General features: G+C 33.6%; 1 protein-coding gene across 1 annotated transcript in view; it reads left to right on the top strand.

The window, feature by feature from the left end:
- Positions 1 to 7,311: 7,311 nt before the first annotated feature.
- Positions 7,312 to 20,788, top strand: part of LOC102765647 (CUB and sushi domain-containing protein 3) — a gene marked incomplete at its 5' end in the record, with an annotated part of 698,415 nt that continues 684,938 nt past the window's right edge. The window contains one exon of the mRNA XM_006755250.2: positions 7,312 to 7,506. Within this exon, the coding sequence (XP_006755313.1) occupies positions 7,312 to 7,506 (195 nt within the window). The remainder of the gene's footprint in view (positions 7,507 to 20,788) is intronic.

Below are 20,788 nucleotides of genomic sequence, written 5' to 3'. Positions count from 1 at the left end.
TAATATATATATATATAAATTTAAGTCCATGGGAGTATGATAGATGAAATAACTGATTCAAAATAATCTCAGAATATTTGCTAAACAAAGGCTCCAAGAGATATCTTAAGCAACACCATTTATATCCTGGAATGACTCAATGACTCAGTATCTGTAATAAAATAACATTTTGTACAACTAACAAATATAGAAAAGTATTAGTTTGTTAAGTGATTTGAAGTCTCAAGATGAGAGGTAGTAGCTGGTTTAACTTGATGTTATGCTTTTCTAAATTATTTTAATCATCTGGGAAATAAAGCCTTGAAATTAATTTTCTGTAAGAAGTACAAACATCTTGATTTTGCTTCCCTTAGTAGATATAATTTTACAGTGTTTTAAAGCATTGTTAATTGGTCTTAGCAGGATTATGCTTCATCTATTTGACTGAATAATTATTGAATTCTATAGTCATGGTATTCCTTTTCCTTTCATTCAGTTTTCTAGGTCAGGTTTTCTTCTTGATGTTTTGCTAAATATCTTGCCTTTCATAATTATTCATGTGTTCCTAATGAATTGGTTTCTTTTGGAGCCAGGTTTGTTTTAATGTGTTTACTAGTGAGTCACTCTTTCTAAATCGCTTGGTAGAGTTTTATTGAATTTCTCCAAGGAACACATGATGAAAACACTGTTCTTCGATAGTCCTTTTTATATGCCCTCTTTCAGGATTTACATTTTATTTTAAACATTTTTTTTCTTTATAAAGAAAACACACCACAAAACAAAAAACTACTGTGGACTTCTTAGGCTGTGGTACATCAAATATATATTTTTTATAATCATAGTGCTTGATAAATGGTATCAACTAGTAGATGAAAGAATGCATGAATTAATGACACCTATAGGAAAGCTTTGTGAATTTGGTTATACAAATCTTCTACCAGGAGTTGAGATTATCCCTTGAATTTTATATATGACTTAGATAATTAACTCAATTTTACCCTTGATTAAATTGATATTTTTGAATAATTTTTAAAACAACAGGAATGACATAACATAGTATGTTAGCATTTAATGAATATATGACTCTACCTCTAGTAAATTATAACTTAGTCACACCTAATTTAGATGTCTCAAATGCAAAGTTAATTATAATAATAAAGTTGCAATTTGATGAGCTAATATCTTCCATGTATTGAGTGCTTGCTCAGTATATAAATGAATAGATTGTATTACTTTATGTAATCATATCAATAGCTCTATTTGATATTATATCTGAATAGTATGCATATATTACTTTGGCTGCTCATTGTTTTAAAATTAATTTTGGTGATCTATTTTAAAATCATTCATATTCGATATTCTAGTATTAAGCTTCTAAACTCACACAGTATATATCATACATAGGAAAATCTCTGCTCATATGTATATTTTGGATGGATTTCAGTAATTTATTTTCTATTTTCTTCTGAAGAGCTTACAGTACCTCCCCCAAAAGAAAAAAAAATGACATAAATAGTTCTTCTTTCTATTCATAAGTCTATGCATTGTATATGCATTCACTGTATGAACTTGTCTTTGGTCAACCCTTATGGATTTCCCCCCTCAAAATTCAGTTTCTACTCTATCATATTCATAGAACCTGTACTACTTATATTGTTAAATCTGATAACTATTATAGTACTTTGATTCTTATATTTTAAAATTTTCACGATACTTGTTAACTCTTTTCTTATCCAGCTAACTCCTTATCCTATTTCTGATCTCAGCTTAAACCTTATCTCATCATGAAATTCTTTTCAGACTTCCTCTTAATCAAGACTAATTGTGTTCTCAATCATAAACTTCATAGCCTATATATTTATCTCTCTTGTCACCTTATAATTACTGTTCTGTAATCAATTATTTATTGCCTTTGTCAACAGCAGGTTATAAACTCCATGAGGGCAGGACCATTTGTGTAATTTGCAAATCTGTATTCCCATGAGTATTGCCCATTGATAGCTGCTAAATAATCATTTGTAAAAAGAACATGTTTTTCATGGGTAACAATATGCAATTATAAAATGATCTGAGACTTTAAACTTGGAAACATCTAAGCTTGAGCTACAAGTCTACCATTTATTGTTGGGTGGCCTTGAGAAAGTTACTTAATCTACCTGAGCCTCAAGATTTCCTTTCTATACAGTGTGGGAATCATATATGTTGTTGGGTATTTTATGAAATGTAATTGGGAATATGAATGTCTATGTACCAAAACAGTATAGGTCAGAGCTGACCTCAACAGTTAAATTAAGACTGTTAACTTTCTTAAATTGTAAACTCTTAGAAAGCAAAGAAGATAATGTTGTTTTAACTTGTGCACATCACAGAGCAATGTTGATAGTAACCCTCAAGAGCTTCTAATGAATAAATTAGTAGTATCACTTACCAAGTACAGTAATTATATTTCCGTTTAATATTGACAAGTGTCACTCAACTATAACCTCTATATAACACAATTGGATTTGTTGTTTTTCTTGGGTCTTTCCAAGTAATTTTTTTGATGCATCGTCAATATTTTACACTTTAGAATAGTTTCTGTTGCCAGAATGTCTTCATATTATTTGCTGATAATTGCAATATCTATGAGAAGACAGATTATATAAAATACACATCTCTTCATAAAACACACACCCAAATGAGTTTTAATTTACTCAATCATATGCTATGGATAGAGAAGTAAGCTTACATAGGGGGTCTCTGCCTTTTTCAGAGAAGTGTTTTGAATGTAAAATCTTCAGACATGTTTTCCAGTAATCTTCTCACTTCACTAAACTGTCTAGGTATTTCTCTTTTCTCTATAAACTTTATCTCATGAGATAGATTCCAAGAATTACTTCAAATAAGGCTGCAGTACATGGGGAGATTCTTTTATATATTTATTATTGCATTAAAAAATAAAGGACAAATATGTAATACCTTAATAAGAAATAAATAAAAAAAGAAGAAGAAATAGAAAAAAAAATAGATCCAGTGCTGAGCAACAGCATGGTGAAGCTTTAGGTACTCCCCCTCCCCCAATCACACTCAACCCCACTTTCATCCTTGCTTAAGGAATGAATATCAGATAATAATTTGTCAGATCCTATCACCTAAACCTTTGATCAATATATTAGTGACATCTTTGAGGAAAGAAGAAAATAGTCTATTTGACAATTCTGCTTTTAGATGTAATTATTTGCTTTAGAAATGAATTGAAATGGCAAGCACAATGTGGTTATCTTGCATGTACATCTGATGGATACTAGGAGAAATCTTAAATTTCTATTTCCCTTAATAATGATTTTAGAATAGTTAAAATCACTGCTTATTGTAAATAACATGTTTTTTGTTGTTGTTTTATGTTAATCCTCACTGGAGATTATTTTCTCCATTGACTTTTAGAGAGAATAGAAAGGAGGGAGAAGAGGGAGGGAGGGAGAGAGAGAGAGAGAGAGAGAGGGAGAGAGAGAAAGATACAGACACATTGATTGGTTGCCTCCCACACACACCCCAACGGGGGCCAGGGATTTGAGCCCACAAGTGAAGTATGTGACCTTGATGGGAATATAGCCCTCAACCTTTTAGTCCATGGACTGTTGCTCTAACCACTGAGAAAACTGGCTAGGACAATAACCTGCATATTAATGATTGGTTTATAATCTGCTTTACTGAGTATGGTAGAGTATGTCTTCCTTTTCTCCTGAAATTCAAACTGTTGTTTAATTTTTCAGTTAGTTTAGATTCATTATTATTCTGCATTAGTTGCAGATGTATAGCAGAGTGGTTAGAAAATTACGTACTTTTACAGAGTGACCCCCCCAGCTGCTTCAAGTACCCACCTGGCCCCATACATAGTCATCATGACATTATAGACTATATTCCCTATGCTGCAACCTACATCTCTGTGACTGTTCTGTAACTACCAATTTGTATTGCTTAATCCCTTCACCATTTTTACTCAGCTTCCCCAACCTCCCCTCCCCTCTGAAAGACAACTGTCAGTCTGTTCTCTGTATCTGTGAGTCTGTTTCTATGTTGTTTTTAGATTCAACATATAAGCCAAAGCATATGGTATCTGTCATTCTCTTTCTGACATGAAATTCAAACTCTTATGAAAAATATGATTTTATTTATTTATTTGTTTGTTTGTTTATTTATTTATTTATTTAGAGAAGAAGGGAGAGAGAGGGAAACATCAATCGGCTGCCTCCTGCACACCCGCTATTAGGGTTGAAGCCAGCAACGTAGGCATGTACCCTGACCGGGAATTGAACCTGGCAACCTCTTGGTGCAAGGGACAGTGCTCTACCTACTGAGCCACACAGACGGGGCTGAAATTCAAACACTTGCTAGCTGGTAGAGACATGGCCTAAAAGTTAGTCTAACTTAGCTATTCCAAAACTCTTTTTAATAAAAAAAAAGTTAATTTCATTTAAAAATTCAGATAATCAGCACTTTTTTTTTTTTTTAAGATCAAGACTAATGTGAATATTCAACCAGAATAAAACATTGTTTGATGGTGGGTTATATAATTCCTCCAGTTTACAGCACATCCTTCTTGGCACTGCATGTTAAAATGGACATAGAGAGCTCAGAGAGCAACCCAAATCAAAGGGTTGGAAGAATACTGAAAATAGAATCCATGAACAATGGATATGGAATTGGAATCTATTAATCTTGAGTGTGGAGCATCTTAGTAACTGTCTTCATGGGTTACTCAGTTTACAGAGGACGATGTTAGTTGTTCTTATGAAGGTCAAAAACAAGGGCAATCAAAAGCAGTAATTACCTGAAGGTGAGAACCAGATATGTTTTTTGAGTTATTTATTTATTTTAGTTTCTTTCGAAACAGCCTGAATATTCTTATCTGTCTATTGGTTTTGAAATAATTCAGCCACAGGCAGATTAGGGCAATTCATTAAGATTTCAACCGGTGTTATTATTCATTTATTGACTCAATTCATTTGTGTTCCATTTTTGCTTTTAGATACTTTGTTTGTGGATAATGTTTATTTGTTCATTTAAGTCAAAGTTAAATATGAGTATAACAACTATTTAGAGCTTTCCTCTCTCTCTCTATCCTTTTATTCCTCCACCTAACTACTTCCTCTGAAGTGATTTGGAATCTACTTTTCCTCCTAAATATATAACTTTTTGATAATTGAAGTACTGACCTTAATTATTATTTAGGGGGTGAGAAGGAAAGAACTTTATGGATTCTAAGGCCACAAATGGTATTTTCATTAAAAGTATTTTCTTTGTTAATACTATGTTCAAGGGACTGAACTGTTAGTCAGGTTATCAAAACTGATTATAACTTCACCATTTCCTGCAGCAAACATCTCATTTTTTAATCAAATGAATTTGCCAAAAAATAATTGTTTCAAAATTAACTATTAATTTCAAATTTATTTTGCAAAGAATTGCTAAAATTCACAGAAAAGAAATATGTTTTAAATTTCACTGAAAATTAACTTACTAGCATATGCCTGGAGAAAATAGTAAGGTAGAATATTAGAGATGATTAAACTTGGTTACCAGTATTTAAAATATTTATGATTATCATTACATGCTAAGGAAGCATAAGGAAATTGCCCATTATTTATAAAAACATTGATATTTAATTGATATTAGTTATATTCTTTTCTAGGTTTGAGTTTAAAAAATAAACATTCCTAAAGGAACTAAAAGCCTATTGTGGGTAAAAATACAAAAGTTTAGTTCTGTATACATTTCTTATCCATATACGACCACTGCTTTTATAAAGTTGCAACTTCATATTATGAAAAAATTTAATTTTGATGTTTATTTAACATTGTTATTAATATTTTCAATATTATAGTGGCTTATAATTATTTTGTTTAAAATAAAATGATAATGCATGGAATTTACTAACTGCACAAATGGGATGAATATTAAAGAAAAATGTAAAGGTACTTCATTTTTGCCTTGCAATGTCTTGATTAGCTTTTTATTTTGCATTAATTACATATTTTCAGGTAATTTATGTAAACAGTACAGAATTTTTATAAATTTTTAATCTACCTTCCCTTAATATTAATTACTTACCTAATCATAGCATGATTGTCCAAACAAAGTTTCTGGTAGGAACTTAACATTTGCAAAAAACTATTAACTAGGCTTTAGGCTTTACTCAAACTGGAATACATTTTTTTTAAAAAAATGTATTTTATTGATTTTTTACAGAGAGGAAGGGAGAGGGATAGAGAGTTAGAAACATCGATGAGAGAGAAACATCGATCAGCTGCCTCCTGCACAACCCCTACTGGGGATGTGCTCGCAACCCAGGTACATGCCCTTGACCGGAATCGAACCCGGGACCCTTCAGTCCGCAGGCTGACGCTCTATCCACTGAGCCAAACCGGTTCGGGCTGGAATACTTTTCAGTGCATTGATACATTACTTTTTAATTCCTATTGATTATTACTTATAGAATGAAAGTAATATAATTTTATAAATTAGAAAATAACATAAGGGAAAAATTCTCCTCTAACTTCATTAAATTCTATAAATTTGTATTTCTATTAATTTCTTTCCACTGCTTTATATTTAAAGTGAAATTGTATTTTTGTTTGAAGTGAATATTACTTTAAATATTTCATATTTGTATACTCATATTTTTAATCATCAACTAATAAAATATGACAACAGGAACATTATTCTGATATATTGGGCATTTTCCAGATATTTTGAATATTGATCTAATTAAAACTTCACAACTTTATATACTTATTACAATTCTTATTATATTTCCAGGTTAAACAAATAATAGAGCTGGAATTCTAGCCCAATCTCTAACTTCAAAGATGTGTTCATTTTTACTGCACTATATTTTCAAGTGAAAAAAAAATTTCATCCATATGTGTATTTTTTTCAGATGAATGCTCATGATTCAGGCTTAAGTACAAGTATCAGTAAGGAGAGGTATTAATGTTACTTGTTTATTGCCATGTTAGTAAAATGTAACTTTAAAGAAGCGAAGTAAATGGTATTAATTTGCTTTAATTATATGTGCAATATGAGTAATGCTGATTTTAGCATTACTGCGAAGACTAAGCAAAGACTAAGCAATATAAAATATCTAAATTTTTTAGCACAAAAAAATGACATTTGTTCAATAAAATCTGGTTCCCTTCCCAATTTTCTCTGTTCCCTTTATTCAAATGGAATACTTTTTGTGTGACTCATCTTAAAAGCATAGGATACATCTTGATCTACATTTTTACAAATCTAAAACATTTAAATATGTATTAAAATAACTGTAAACTCTCCTTTCCCTGTCTTCTACAGAATTACAGAGTAGCTCTTGTGGAAACCCAGGAGTCCCACCCAAAGGTGTATTATATGGTACAAGATTTGACGTTGGGGACAAGATCCGCTACAGCTGTGTGACTGGATATATCCTGGATGGCCACCCTCAGCTCACGTGTATAGCCAATACAGTTAATACAGCCTCTTGGGATTTTCCTGTACCCATCTGTAGAGGTAAGGAGAAATACAGTGTTAATTTTTTATGCTGATTGAATATATGACACAATAAAATCATTTTGAAAGTAAGAGTTGCAGTCAGAGAGTATATTTGCAAAACATGATTGACATTTGGCAATTGTTTCTTTTATAATATTTGAAGTTTAAAATTATATGTACATATCATATACTAGATGACAAGTTAAGAAAAAATGCTTGCAAAGGAAAGACTATTTTAAAAATGAGATAGTAAATACATTTATATTTATATATATATTTCTACATAAATTGTGTGTATGTCTTTGTATTTATATTAGAAAAATATGGAGCTCATGATGTTCAGAAATATAATTAGACTGTCAAAGTCATGTTTTTTTTAAATTTTGAAATATTGACTGGATTTGTGAATCTTTTAAAGATTTCTGGTAGAGAACTTAGCATAGGAAATTATGAAATTAAGAATGCTGTATAGTTTCTTATCAATACTGGTGAACATTATTTGTATTATGGGGAAAACACTATAATGTAGTAATACTAGAGGCCCTATGCATGGAATTCGTGCACGGGTAGGGTCCCTAGGCCTGGCTGGCCATCAGGGCTGATCAGGGCTTTCATTCCCCAGCTGCCTGCTGCCAGCCAGGGCCTTCCTTCATTCTGAGTCGCCCCCTGGTGATCACTGAATGTCATAGCAAGCAGTCGAACTCTCCAGGGGAAAATTTGCATATTAGCCTTTTATTATATAGTATAGACAAAGGTTCAAAGTACAGAGACTAGAGGATAGAAGAAGTTCAACATTAGCTGAATTCATGGTGAATTGTGTCCACAGAAATACTGGGCACAGCACTGTTTTCTCTCTGGGCTTCATATTTCCTAAGAAACAAATGAGTATCTCATTTAGCTTTGACAAGCGTCTGTAATTCCTCTACAGATGGGATGTAGGAATGTCCAACTGCTCATCTAAATTACTTTGTAGTTTACTCTTAAACATGTCACCACAAGTGCATGCAAGAGAAACCCTTGGAAATAAGACACAGCTAACTTCTTATCCCAGCTCTGACTTTTACCACGTGAGCTGTATCAAGCAAATCATCAACTCTGTGAGCTTTATCTCAGATTTATCTCTTTTGACCAGTGAGAGAAAACTACAACCATTTATTGTGAGGATTACATAAGATACCTATACCTGCCTCTTAGTAAAATATCTGACATGTATGACATTCTTTCAATGTCAGCTTCCTTTAATGCTGCTTCTGCTAATAGTAATACTACCACTGCTGCTATTACACTGTTACTACTGCTGTTTCTGCTGATGGTGATATTTCTGTGACTACTCTTAGCTACCATTTATTTGTGCACTCATAGCGCACTAAGATATTATAAGCATCGTCACTTTTCAATTTCACAACAATATGAAACCGAGGTTCAAGGTTGCTCAGTAAATGTCACAAACTCTGGAGAGTATGAGCTTTTACTTAACTTGCAAGTTCACAAGTTTGTCTGCCACAGTGACTTGATGGACACAGAAGGCACAAGACATTTGGGTCAGAAACAAAGGAGAGTTCATTTGTGTCAGCTCTGCAAGCCAGAGTCTCATAGACCGACAGGAAGAATGTGAGATGTTTTCATATGTAGTTGGTGGCACTATCGGAGAGGAATCATGAACTTAGGAAAATTGAATCTTTTACAATGGGCACATCTGCCTTTTGCTCTAGAGCAGCGGTTCTCAACCTGTGGGTCACGACCCCTTTGGTTGTCGAACGACCCTTTCACAGGGGTCGCCTAAGACCATCCTGCATATCAGATATTTTACATTACGATTCATAACCGTAGCAACATTACAGTTATGAAGGAGCAACAAAAATAATTTTATGGTTGGATCACAACATGAGGAACTGTATTTAAAGGGCCAGAAGGTTGAGAACCACTGCTCTAGAGAGAGACCTTACCTCTGTCTCTCAAGCTTGTAAGGTAACTTGCCCTTCCGTCTGGTGGAAGACACTATTTTTTTTTCTTTGCATCTATTTGCTATACAAACATCTCTGAAAAGGCAGTCTGGTACAAAGATGTGCAGAACTGTTAGCGTCCAAGGGAGAAATGTCTGCCAATGTAAATTGGGTATGATGGCGATGTCAGATTTGAACCCATTCTGTCTGGTTTCAAAGCCTGAGCGTGCTACTACTTTGGCGCTTCACCAAAATAATTTGCATCTCTCTTCAAAAGAATTTTATTATGAGAGGAAATGGTGCTATATATATGAATCAGCCAAAAGACATATATTCAAGTTTTTACAAGTGTAAAACTCCCTTTATCAAAAGGACTTAAGATAGTTAAAACCATGAAACATTTGTGCTAGTAAGATGTTTCAATGGAGTAGTTTCAATACTATCTGAAAATTAAATTCTGTTGTGGGGCTTTTTCTCTATCTCAGTTTAATAAGAAAGATGACTCTAAATACTAATTCTGTCACATATTGACTAGGGCCTTTGAGCAAAAATTATTATTTTGGATACTATTTCCTTAGCTGTAATAAGATTAAAAGATAGAAATACCAAAATCACACTAGTGTTAGAGTTTAATATGATAGCATATGTAAAGGGCCAGGAACATAACTAAGTTCTTATTTATGCTCAGTCTATCTTTCTAATTTTCTTTAGCACTTGTTACCATCTCCTTCAGAGAGAAAGGAATTACGTCAACAAAAACTGCATGAAAATAAATTATTCTTATATCCTAAACCTAAAACGTTTCAGTTTTAGTTATTGTTGATATTTTGTTTGATTTTGCCATAGTATATACTCAGCTTCCCTACTCATCAACCTCAAGTATCTTCACAATTACTTCCTTTGACTCTTTTACTCCATTCTAACCTCTGTGGTTAAAAAAAAAAAATCTAAAATAAATAAAATAAAAATGGGTCTACTGTTTTTGAAAATTCTGCCACTTCAACTTCAGTCTGTCAAATTTGCATTTTCTTCTCCTTAGCAGTAAATGAATACATTTACTCATTGAAATATATTTATTAAGGACCTACAATGTGCAAAGCATTATTTCTTTTACCAAGGATCAAAACATGATGCAGAAACAAGTTTTGCCTTTAAAAACCAAATTCTAGTGTGGCTGATCATAATGTAATCATAATTAATATATGATAATTGCTTTAATATCAGAATGTATAGTGTGTTAGGCACCTTGATAAGGAAAATCATAGATTCTCTCAGTTGAGTGGAATGAAATTCGGTTAGGGACAACGTTTTATGAGAAGCTCTCAGAAAGGTCTTGCTAAAAACACAAAGTAGATAGAACAACATTTTCAATGAAGCCATAATTTTCCTTTTTAACCTCAAAAGAGTTCTCAGTGTTACTAATATTCACTGGCTAATGGTAGAGTATATAAAGTCACACTTAATAAAGCTCATGTTCTAATTTTTTAAGGAGCAACTTATCTCACATTAATCATTTTAAAAAATGAAAACTGAAACAATAGAGGAATAGTGTATTTTGATTTTGTGTAGTTGTCATTTATTAGGAAAGATAAGATGGGAGACTGTTCACTCCATGGCTTCCCTCCTCTGTTCTTTGCCATTTGATAGTATGCAGATTCTTTATTTTATAATCTCACAGGGAGCTGATAACCCTGTAATGATGTACTTATTGCTTTCCCTAGAGTTTACATAGAGTCTGTCCTTGATGAAACTCTTGTCTTTCAGGGAGTTCTTTTGATGCTTCCTAACAATGATAGTTTAATTAAGAAAAATGAATGCCACATCAACCTAGTGGGTATGGTGCAAGGGCTTTTGTGCTCATTCATAGGCAAGATGAATTTCATCAACACCATCTGCTAGTATTGGTAAAAGGCAGCTAGCTAACTGATGCTGGGCTAAAGAATATTCTATAAAAAGTGACACTGAATCCTGTGCTCCCAGTCTAGAATGAAAACACCTGGCACATATGCCGTTTCTGCAGCCCTCCTTCAGTAGACAGTGCATGACACTTACTGCCACCGAACTTTGATGTGGCCTCGGAGTCCTCTTCATTCCATTGCTCCCAACACTGTTCAATAAATAAGAACAGTTGGCAGACACAGTAAAATGAATATGCTCTTCCCAGGTTAAGCAGTCTAAAATTCATAATGTTGTTTGTATTAAGAATGGCATTTGATATACACATCTCAGAGCAAACTAATAAAGGTGCATGTAAAAGTTACACATAAATTATAGTGTTATTAATGCAGCTAAATCTGGGTATACACACACATACACACACACACACAGGTCAAGCTATTTGGTTGGAAGAATTAACATTTTAAGATTTAAGGAGTCAATCATAGACAATTTAAGGTTGTATTAGGATGATTTTAGATAAATTAGAAAAATATTCAGAAGGTGTTATATTTCCTTGGATGATTTGATAACTTTATAGTCAAAAGTAAAGATCTTGGACTCTATGTAAGTTTCAGGGATAGCAGAAATCATTGAAGTGTATAATGTAAATTATTGACATTTATTTTGATCTGACAGGTGAGATACTGATTGGGGAAGGCTTGGATGTTAGTGATATAGATGTCATAGTCAACTGGTGCCATCTAAAGCAACTATTTGACAGTACAGTAAGCAAAAGGGCTAATAAGTGAACTGCTGTCTCTGACAAAGCAAAAGGAATTGCAGTTATGTAAATTAGCAGTGAAGAGTGAAAGGGTCTTCTACATTTTATTCTTGGGAGTAAGTCTGCCTTCTACTGCAACACAATAAAGAAAAGCTAATGGAAAAAATAGCAGCAGCTTGTATAGTCAGAACATAATATTCTCCTACTTTAAATCTGGATCAGTGATTCAGGATCAAAGCATGATGCTGAAACAGGGAATTGGATGAGCAATTAAAGGCAATAGTGGGAAAGGGGAAAGAGGGGGAGGTTTAGCCAGATGTTTTTTATATGAAAATTATACCAAAAGTCCTCCAAAGAAGTAGTGACTTCTAATCAAAGGTTAAAGGCAAAACAAACAATCAGAAGGCCTAGCAAAGTGTGTTAGAAAAAGTAAACTTTGTAAAAAAAATTATTTATTAAACTGTTGTAAGGGGGCTGGTAGAAAGATGTTCACTGTGTTTATGTATTCCCGTGCTTGGGCCTCTGGAACCATCCCAAAAGGCATTAGAAATCAGAAAATGCCATTTATCCCGTGTATATGTGCTGACCACACACTTATGCATGTATAAAGCTGAGATTTGATATTCACAGGTATGATACTACATTAATAATAGATCTGGTTATTGATGAAAGCCAAGTAAAAATAATGAAAAATGAAGAAAACTGGAAACTGCGTTTTTGAATTGAAAACCCAAACACATAAATAACTCAGTGTCATGCTCTGTTCATTCCCTTATAGTCATTAAACATATTAATAAGCTGCAAATTGAAAAATGAAACTCTTTTCTATTGTGAGATTTTTCTATACTGGATCAAACTTTACCTTTTTAAAGCTAAAATCTGCAGTTTATTTATTTATTTATTTTTGATCAAGAGAACCTAGTAAATAGCTGTCTTTTTCCCCCTTACATATACTTCCAAAGCAGGGGAGTTTTAGTGTAACTCCCTGCACCACAGGAGGAAGAGTGTTAATGAGAAACTGATCTGTGCCTAAGAAAAATAATTCAAATTGACTCTTTGAATATCAAACTGTCTATCCAGGCCATGAATTAGGAATTCATTTTTAGAATCAGGGCTTTTGTGGTTTGATAATGTTGCTCAAAAATAATGGCAAGAGTAATGGAGAAAGATAAAGCCTGTGCTAAAACATTGCCATATTTTTGAGCAGCATAGTTTAGGTAAAACATCTTGTTTTCATTAAAAGTGATCTGGTCTCTTTATGTGAACTGCTATATTTGATAGTAATGAGGAAAATATTTTGTGTATGCTTTTCAAATAAATAAGCAAGTTAAGCATGAATCCTTTGGTGATAGGGTTATATTATCACCTCAAAGACTGCCAGCAATACCCCAGTGATGTCTGGCAACAAGGAAGAATTACAAGTGCCCAGGTCACCTGCTGCTGCTTCATTTCTCCCTAGTAAAATGCTGACTGTTTTATCAACAATCAGACCAAGATTCACCTGCCCTCTCATGTACCCTAAGCTTGTTCTGAAAAGTCCATTTGTGTGATAAAATGATGACATTGTTTTAGTAGTATCCAGCATGGTAGTGCAAAGGACACATGATTTGTATTTAGGGGCATAAGACCTGTGAGTTTGTCTTCCTGCCACATATTACCTGAAAGTGTTGTTTCATATGTAAAAATTGAATATTTTTACCTATTTCAGGAGATTGTAAATGTTAGGGAAATTAGATTAAGTGAAATGATGTTTTAAAAAATTGCTCATATAATGCCTAGCACAAAGAAGTACTCAAAACGTGAAAATTGGTTCTAAATAGATAAAATCGTAATTTGTAAAAATAAGGTGAAAGTTATAGCTATCACTGATTATATTATATTTTGTTTAAAATATTTAAAAATATCTATTGACAGTTAAATATGTGCCCAGAGTTTTGAAATAATGGAGAGTATTTTTTAAAACAAAGACTAAACTCTAGAAAGAGTAGACATTTGACTAGTAAAGGCCTTGATATGCTCTGTTTCTGCCACTGAGAAAAAAAAGGACTTTTATCTAGATATGTAATTTTTCAGTCATGTTTTCTCATTAGTATAGTAGGGAGATTTTTCATTATTTTATAATATTGTGATGAGGATTATGTTAGTTTATATGTATATAAAATATTCTGTATTTTATAGAATCTATAATATTCAACAAGTAGTAATTACTATCTTATGCTTATTGCCGTCATTAAAACAGGTATTTGAAGTCCAAGCAGCAGAGAATGGATGTTTCTAGGTCCTAGAACCATCGTCAGTGGGAATTAATTTTTCTCAAAGTTGCAGTGGTTAAGTCCCACATTGGTTTAGTAAATTAGTTTGGCATCAGCAAATAATATACATGAGTGGGAAAAATATATTTCCCAAGGCAAGCGTAGCATTTCTGAGTCATTTATTTCTGGAAGTACTCATATTTAAAGTATCCTATGTAACAAAAGGCTAATATGCAGATCTACCCAATGGCGGAACGACCGGTCACTGTGATGTACACTGACAACCAGGGGGCAGACGCTCAACACAGGAGCTGGGCTCATGGCTGGTGAGCGCAGTGGCAGTAGCAGGAGCCTCTCCTGCCTCCATGACAGCTCTAAGGATGTCAGACTGCCATCCCAAGAGGAGTGGGCCTAAGCCATCAGTCGGATGTCCCCTAAGGGCTCCTGGACTGCTAGAGGGCACGGGCCGTGCTGAGGGACCCCCCAGGTGCACAGATTTTGTGCACTAGGAAAAAGCCTACTATGCTAAGTGTCTGGTCATCTGATCGGCTATTCAACCAATCAAAGTGTAATGTGCTAATGATATGCTAAGGCCTCTCAACTGCTTGCTATAACATGCACTGACCACCGGGGGGGGGGGAGACAGTTGACCAGTCGACCAGTCGCTATGATGTGCACTGACCACCAGGGGGAAGACACTCTGACCATAGGTTAGCTTTCTGCGGGGGTCTGGCCAATTGGGACTGAGACAGGCTGGACACACCCTGGAGCCCTCCCATGGTCCCTCGGCGACTGGCCAACCTCCCGTGTCCCTCCCTGGCCTTGATTGTGCACTGGTGGGGTTTCTCAGCCTGTCCTGTGTTATCTCACAATCTGGGACCCCCTCAAAGGATGTTGGAGAGCCAGTTTTGGCCCAATCCCGCAGGCCAGGCCAATGGATCCCACTGGTGCACAAATTCGTGCACTGAGCCTCTAGTTTCCATATAATTGGCCTGTGTTCTGCTGTTGCAACTCATAGCCATTTTCTTATCATCCTGCTCACACCTTTTTTTGCCATTTGATATTTGTGAGTTCAGTCTTCATTCAGGTAGCTATTGATCTCCCCCCTCCACACACACTTTTTAATCCTGTGTATAAAAACTCAAACATTTTTGTTGCTTTACTGTATCATCCAAGTTTTCCTGATCTTTCATCTGTCATTTTTATTTTAAACTAATCCATTTTCTTTGACAATAAATCATTAGACCTTCATTTTTAGTATTATATGTTATATTATTTATTTATAGAGGTTTGCATTTTTTTCTTTAATAGAATTATTCCCATTTTTATCTTTCTGTATAATTCCTAGAAAAATTCTGACAATTTATATTTGAAAAATCGAAGACAAAAGTCAGTTTCTTTTTGAGGCAACTGAGTCTTAATTTTTCCCATTTGTATAATTTTTGAGCCATATGCTTCCATAGAGGGTTTTGTTTCTTTGGGATTTTTTAATGTATTTGTTTTGACAAATAAGAATTTAAAGTATTTGTTTCAAATGAAAGATCCAGATCATCTGAGGAAAGTTTAATTTTTTTGAGGAAGCTAGAACAAATAGTTTTTTTAATGTTGCTCCCAAAATAGAAATAGAATTTTATAGACATCAAGTAATACTCATTTCTAACACTTTATCTATATTTTAAAACATGTAGACATAAAAAATTACATTATCTTTTATTCAAATGTGGGACCATGACTTAAATGAAAAATTTTGGGGCATGCTTAGCCAAAAATATATTGACAGCTTCAGAATTCCCTGTGGTGAAATAGACTGCTCAATGCATGATAAGAACCTTGAAAAGCAATCTTCTAACTTCCTGCTAGGACATACACTCAGTGAACCACAATAATGACCATCTGGTATTCTGTTGCTCTTTGTAAAGCCACCAATCTAAAGATAAGGAAAAATAATTTAGCATAAATGAATGGAAGAAGAGGATGGTAGTGCACCAAAGATACTGGATAATGTCATGTGACACATATTCTAATGGACTATTACCATGTCAGAAGTCCTTACTTTTTTGTGCTAAGAAAGCAAAATAATAAGAATTTTTTATAGGAATTATTCTGCAAAACACTTTACACATTTTTTTTAATATTGAGCTCTTTCTCCTCTGTGAAGTTTGATTGGTCACTACTAACCTAAATAAATTATGTTAAGGGTTTGTGTGGTTGAGACATTCAATTATGAAAGATCTTCTATACAGTTAATAATAGATGACAAAATCCAGTCTTGAAACTTGTATGCCTTTAGTAACTCTAATTTTTGGTCTTTTGCTGAATGTGCTTGAAATCTAAATCTATGGTTACTTTTCTTAAGCTTGTTCCAATTACAGATCTGACCCAAAGAGCAAATAATTTTCTTTTTATTATGTAATTATTATGTGTGTAAAACTGGCAGTGACTATCCTAAAAATGAAATCTTGAAATAATTATTTTGTCTATCATTTTTGTTATTCTTGTATTTATTTTACTAATTCCTTATGGTTTTGACCAAGCAATTTTCTCTTTATTTATTGATCTTTATTTTTGAGGATACCATAGCATTCAAATTAAAATATTAAAGTCACTTATTACATATTTATATTTAACTTATAGCTAACATAAAAAATCAATTGATGCAGCATGAAAAACATACACATAGCAAATAAGTTAAATGAAAACAGGGATATCTATGTTAAAAGATAATAACAGAAGAATAAGATGAAACCAAGAGCAAGGTTTATACACAAGTATAAAGTTCTGCATTTTTAGATGCTTGATAGAATCAGAATTTCCTTTTGTTTTAATTCATCTGGGAACATAAACATCTGAAAAATATTAGTTCATAGTCTCACAAAGTAAAAGAAAATAATTTGAGGTGGAAAAATAAACTTACTAAGAAGAATGCTAAATTCCGTGTATACTATATCACAAAGAAAAAAATTGTAATTTAATCATCTATGCTCATTCTATAGAGAGTGGATACTATCTAGATTCCTATTTTATAGATAGAGAAACAGAGGGACAACAAGGTTAAAATTTCCCAAGGTTAGTAAAAGGCAGAGCTAGGATATGAAATCAAGCAATTTGGCTCCAATACCATTGGTATTATATTCTCCAGTCCACTGTTTTGATTATAAAACTTGTTTTGCATGTTTTTTTTTTAGTCTTAGCCTATGCAGATACTTTAGCATTTTTGTTTTTAAAATTTATCTTTATTGTTGAAAGTATCACAGATATCCTCCTCCCCCCGCCACCTTGGCCCCCTCCTCCCTGCTCCCCAGTCCTTACACCTTTTTTTTTCCTAAATTAAACATAACCAATCAACCAGAGTTTTAATCTTATAACAACCTACTGTCAAGTGACTGTCTTGTTTACTACTTTATTTATTTCAACTCAAAATTTATTAAGAACGATCTTTTCTTGTTTGTATATTTTTTCCCTTCACTAAACACTTTTTCAATTTTCAAAATATTTTAATGAGTAATTATAGAGAAAGTGCTTTTTAGGTTTAGGGAACAAATGTATTTAGTCATGTATTACTCTTATAGTCATTTAATGTTTATTGCTATTTGTATAACTTGGGAAAACTAAAAGTGAGTTTACTTTGGATGGAGAGGAGATAATACAATTTCAACTGAGAAGATCTGTTAAAATCATCTTTTGGAGAGTTTTTAAGCCTAGAATAAAGAGCTTGAAACTTATTCTCTAAGCAGGTGTAAGCCATTAAGTGTATTTGAAAGTTTTTTTGAAGCATGGGTTTGTTTGTTTTTTGACAATATGGCAAATGCTCTTCATCTAAATGTATTCATCATAAATTAGAGACCATCAACAGTAGGCAAAAAGTTTGTCCTCCATTTTTTGCATACACAAAAAAATTTGCACAGGAATGGAGGATCATTGGGGGAAGTTTCTATTTGCCATCTGTATCCCTTCAGATGACTGTAAAAAATAGCATAGAATGGGTAGCTTATAAACAACTAAAATTTATTTCTGACGGTTCTGGAGGCTGGGAGGTCTAAGATTAAGGCACCACTACACTTCAACATATGAATTTTGGAACATCACATACATTTAGTCTATGGCACCATCTCTGGAGCAATAATAATCTATTACTGTTTATTAAGTCCTTACCATGTTCTAAGGATAGTTCTATGGATTATATAAGAATTACCTCATTTTACCTTTATAAAAGCTTGTCATTTGGGTATTATGATTTTCTTATTATAAGTATCTACTGAGGCTTGTGGAAGTTAAAATCTTGCCAAAATTCATGGTGAATAGGGATTAAACCTAGTAAACTATAACCGTTTTTTTTATAACATCTTTGTGAGATTCTAGAACTATTATAAAGGTCCAATTATAGTAATATTTCGTATTTATAGTACTCTGAACTTATGGAAAGACTATCCCAATTGCTTGTAAAAGGGGAGTGAATCCACCATAGCTAAATAAGACAAATGAAGATCCATTCCCTGGGATACCGTGAATGCTCAGAGGATAGAGTAAAATTCCCTTTAGCAAGAAAAAAATGAGTGGCTGTTGATATCTACCTTAGTAACTAGTATAAGTTTAGTTAGGAACATGCTGCAGTTGGTCCTGGAACATTTTATTAGAAAGACCATCTTTACATTCCTTGTGGGACTCTCTTTCCTTCTCCATAAGTTTTTGCATCTTCAGTGCATGGTCTCTTTGATTCAACATTCTTCCCCTGAACAAAGCATATTGTTTCTGGATTATATTGCAGATGATTACTTTAAAGATTAAATAGAGAATTCTTGGTAATGGTCAGAGATTAACAGATATTGTATGGCATAGGGGAGTAGATTATTCAATGAGGACATTTTTATGATTTCCTTCCCCAGCAATCCCCAGTAATGCCAAAGGTAAAATTCAGTTATAAGGGGATAATTTGTGTGCATGAATCCTTCTAAAATTTAACTAAATTAATTTTAGATTAACAAAGTAAGTATTACAAGTTATGGTTCATTTTCCTTTGTATGCTATAAATACACAAGGTCCTGAGAAAATTAGTTTGTTTCATACAATGACATTCTTCTACCAACTATAAAACTTATGAATTCTTCCTAGTTTAAACTACTTTCAACATAAAATCTATGGTGTGAGAGTTAAAAATAAAGATGGAAAAGGAATAAAAATAGTAGAAAGAGAAAATGTGAAAATGCTTATAACATATCTATTTAACTGAACATATTGTGGAACTTAGCCATTGTTATTTATTGGATTCAACATCGAAGATTATATATTACTCTTCCAGTTGAATCAATGGATATCATCTAATATGCATCAATGAACTTTGCATTGTAAGCAATTTATTATTGAAGAATATGTTTAAAAAAAACTGCTAAGTTTTTTATGGATGAGTGTAGAAGAAAAATTTAGTAAGATTATTTCTTACTAAATTATACATAATCTATATAATAGAGGAATATGCAAATTAGCTGGGATGCTGTAACATCAGGATTGCTCAGCAGGTAGTGGGACAGGGGCAGGGCCATGGCTGCTGGGGGACGGGAGGCTGTGGTGCCTCCTCTCGAGTTGGGGAGCTAATGACTGAAGTGGTTAGGGGCAATCATGCAGGCAGGCAGGCAAGCAGTTAGGAGCTAGCAGCCCTGGATTGTGAGAGGGATTTCCGAATGCGGGTTTAGGCCCGATCCCACAGGGACATCCCCTGAGAGGTCCCCGATTGGAGAGGGTGCAGGCCAGGCTGAGGCAACCCCCCCGCACATGAATTTCGTGCACCTGGCCACTGGCCATCATTATAAACTTTCCAAATTATTTCCCAGTAAAACTTGTTACCTAATTATATAAATGGATAATTGAAAGTAGTTGATTCCATAACTTTAAATAAAGTTTATTCTGTCAACTTACATTTTCAGAAACATCAAGGTATTCCTCTCACCTATAGTTATTTACAAAAATATCAATGGCCACATTTTTTTCACTCTCTGACATAGCTTTTTTGTGTTGTTTTTCCTGAGCACAAGTGTTTTGATTAGTGTATTTTCATTCTATAATATTCTGACTTAGTAGCTGGCAGGATTGGTGAGCAGGAGCCCTGTTTCATTTCATTTAATATATAAAAATTGACTGGTGTATGGCTTGTATCAGACTAGGGTAGGTCACATGGCAATAACAAATAACCCCCCACAATCTCGGTAGCTTCATAAATGAAGGTTGATTTTTTTTCCCTCTCAGTCTGCCTGTCCAGTGGCAAGTGGACTTTGCTTCCCATAGTCACTAGCTATCTCAGGATGATAGAGGCCTCCTCTCAGCACATTTTCCCATAATTGCTATGGGAAGGTAAAAAAGGAAAGAAAAGAAAAAGTACAAATGACAATTAAAATTTAGGTCAGGAAGTGACTGCCACAGGGTATGCCCCATTTTATTTAATTGGACAAAAAAAA

The sequence above is a fragment of the Myotis davidii genome, unplaced genomic scaffold (genome assembly GCF_000327345.1).
Source record: "Myotis davidii unplaced genomic scaffold, ASM32734v1 scaffold713, whole genome shotgun sequence".
Lineage (NCBI taxonomy): Eukaryota > Metazoa > Chordata > Mammalia > Chiroptera > Vespertilionidae > Myotis > Myotis davidii.
Note: the sequence above shows the minus strand (reverse complement) of the source record. Positions and strands in the feature narration are given on the sequence as shown.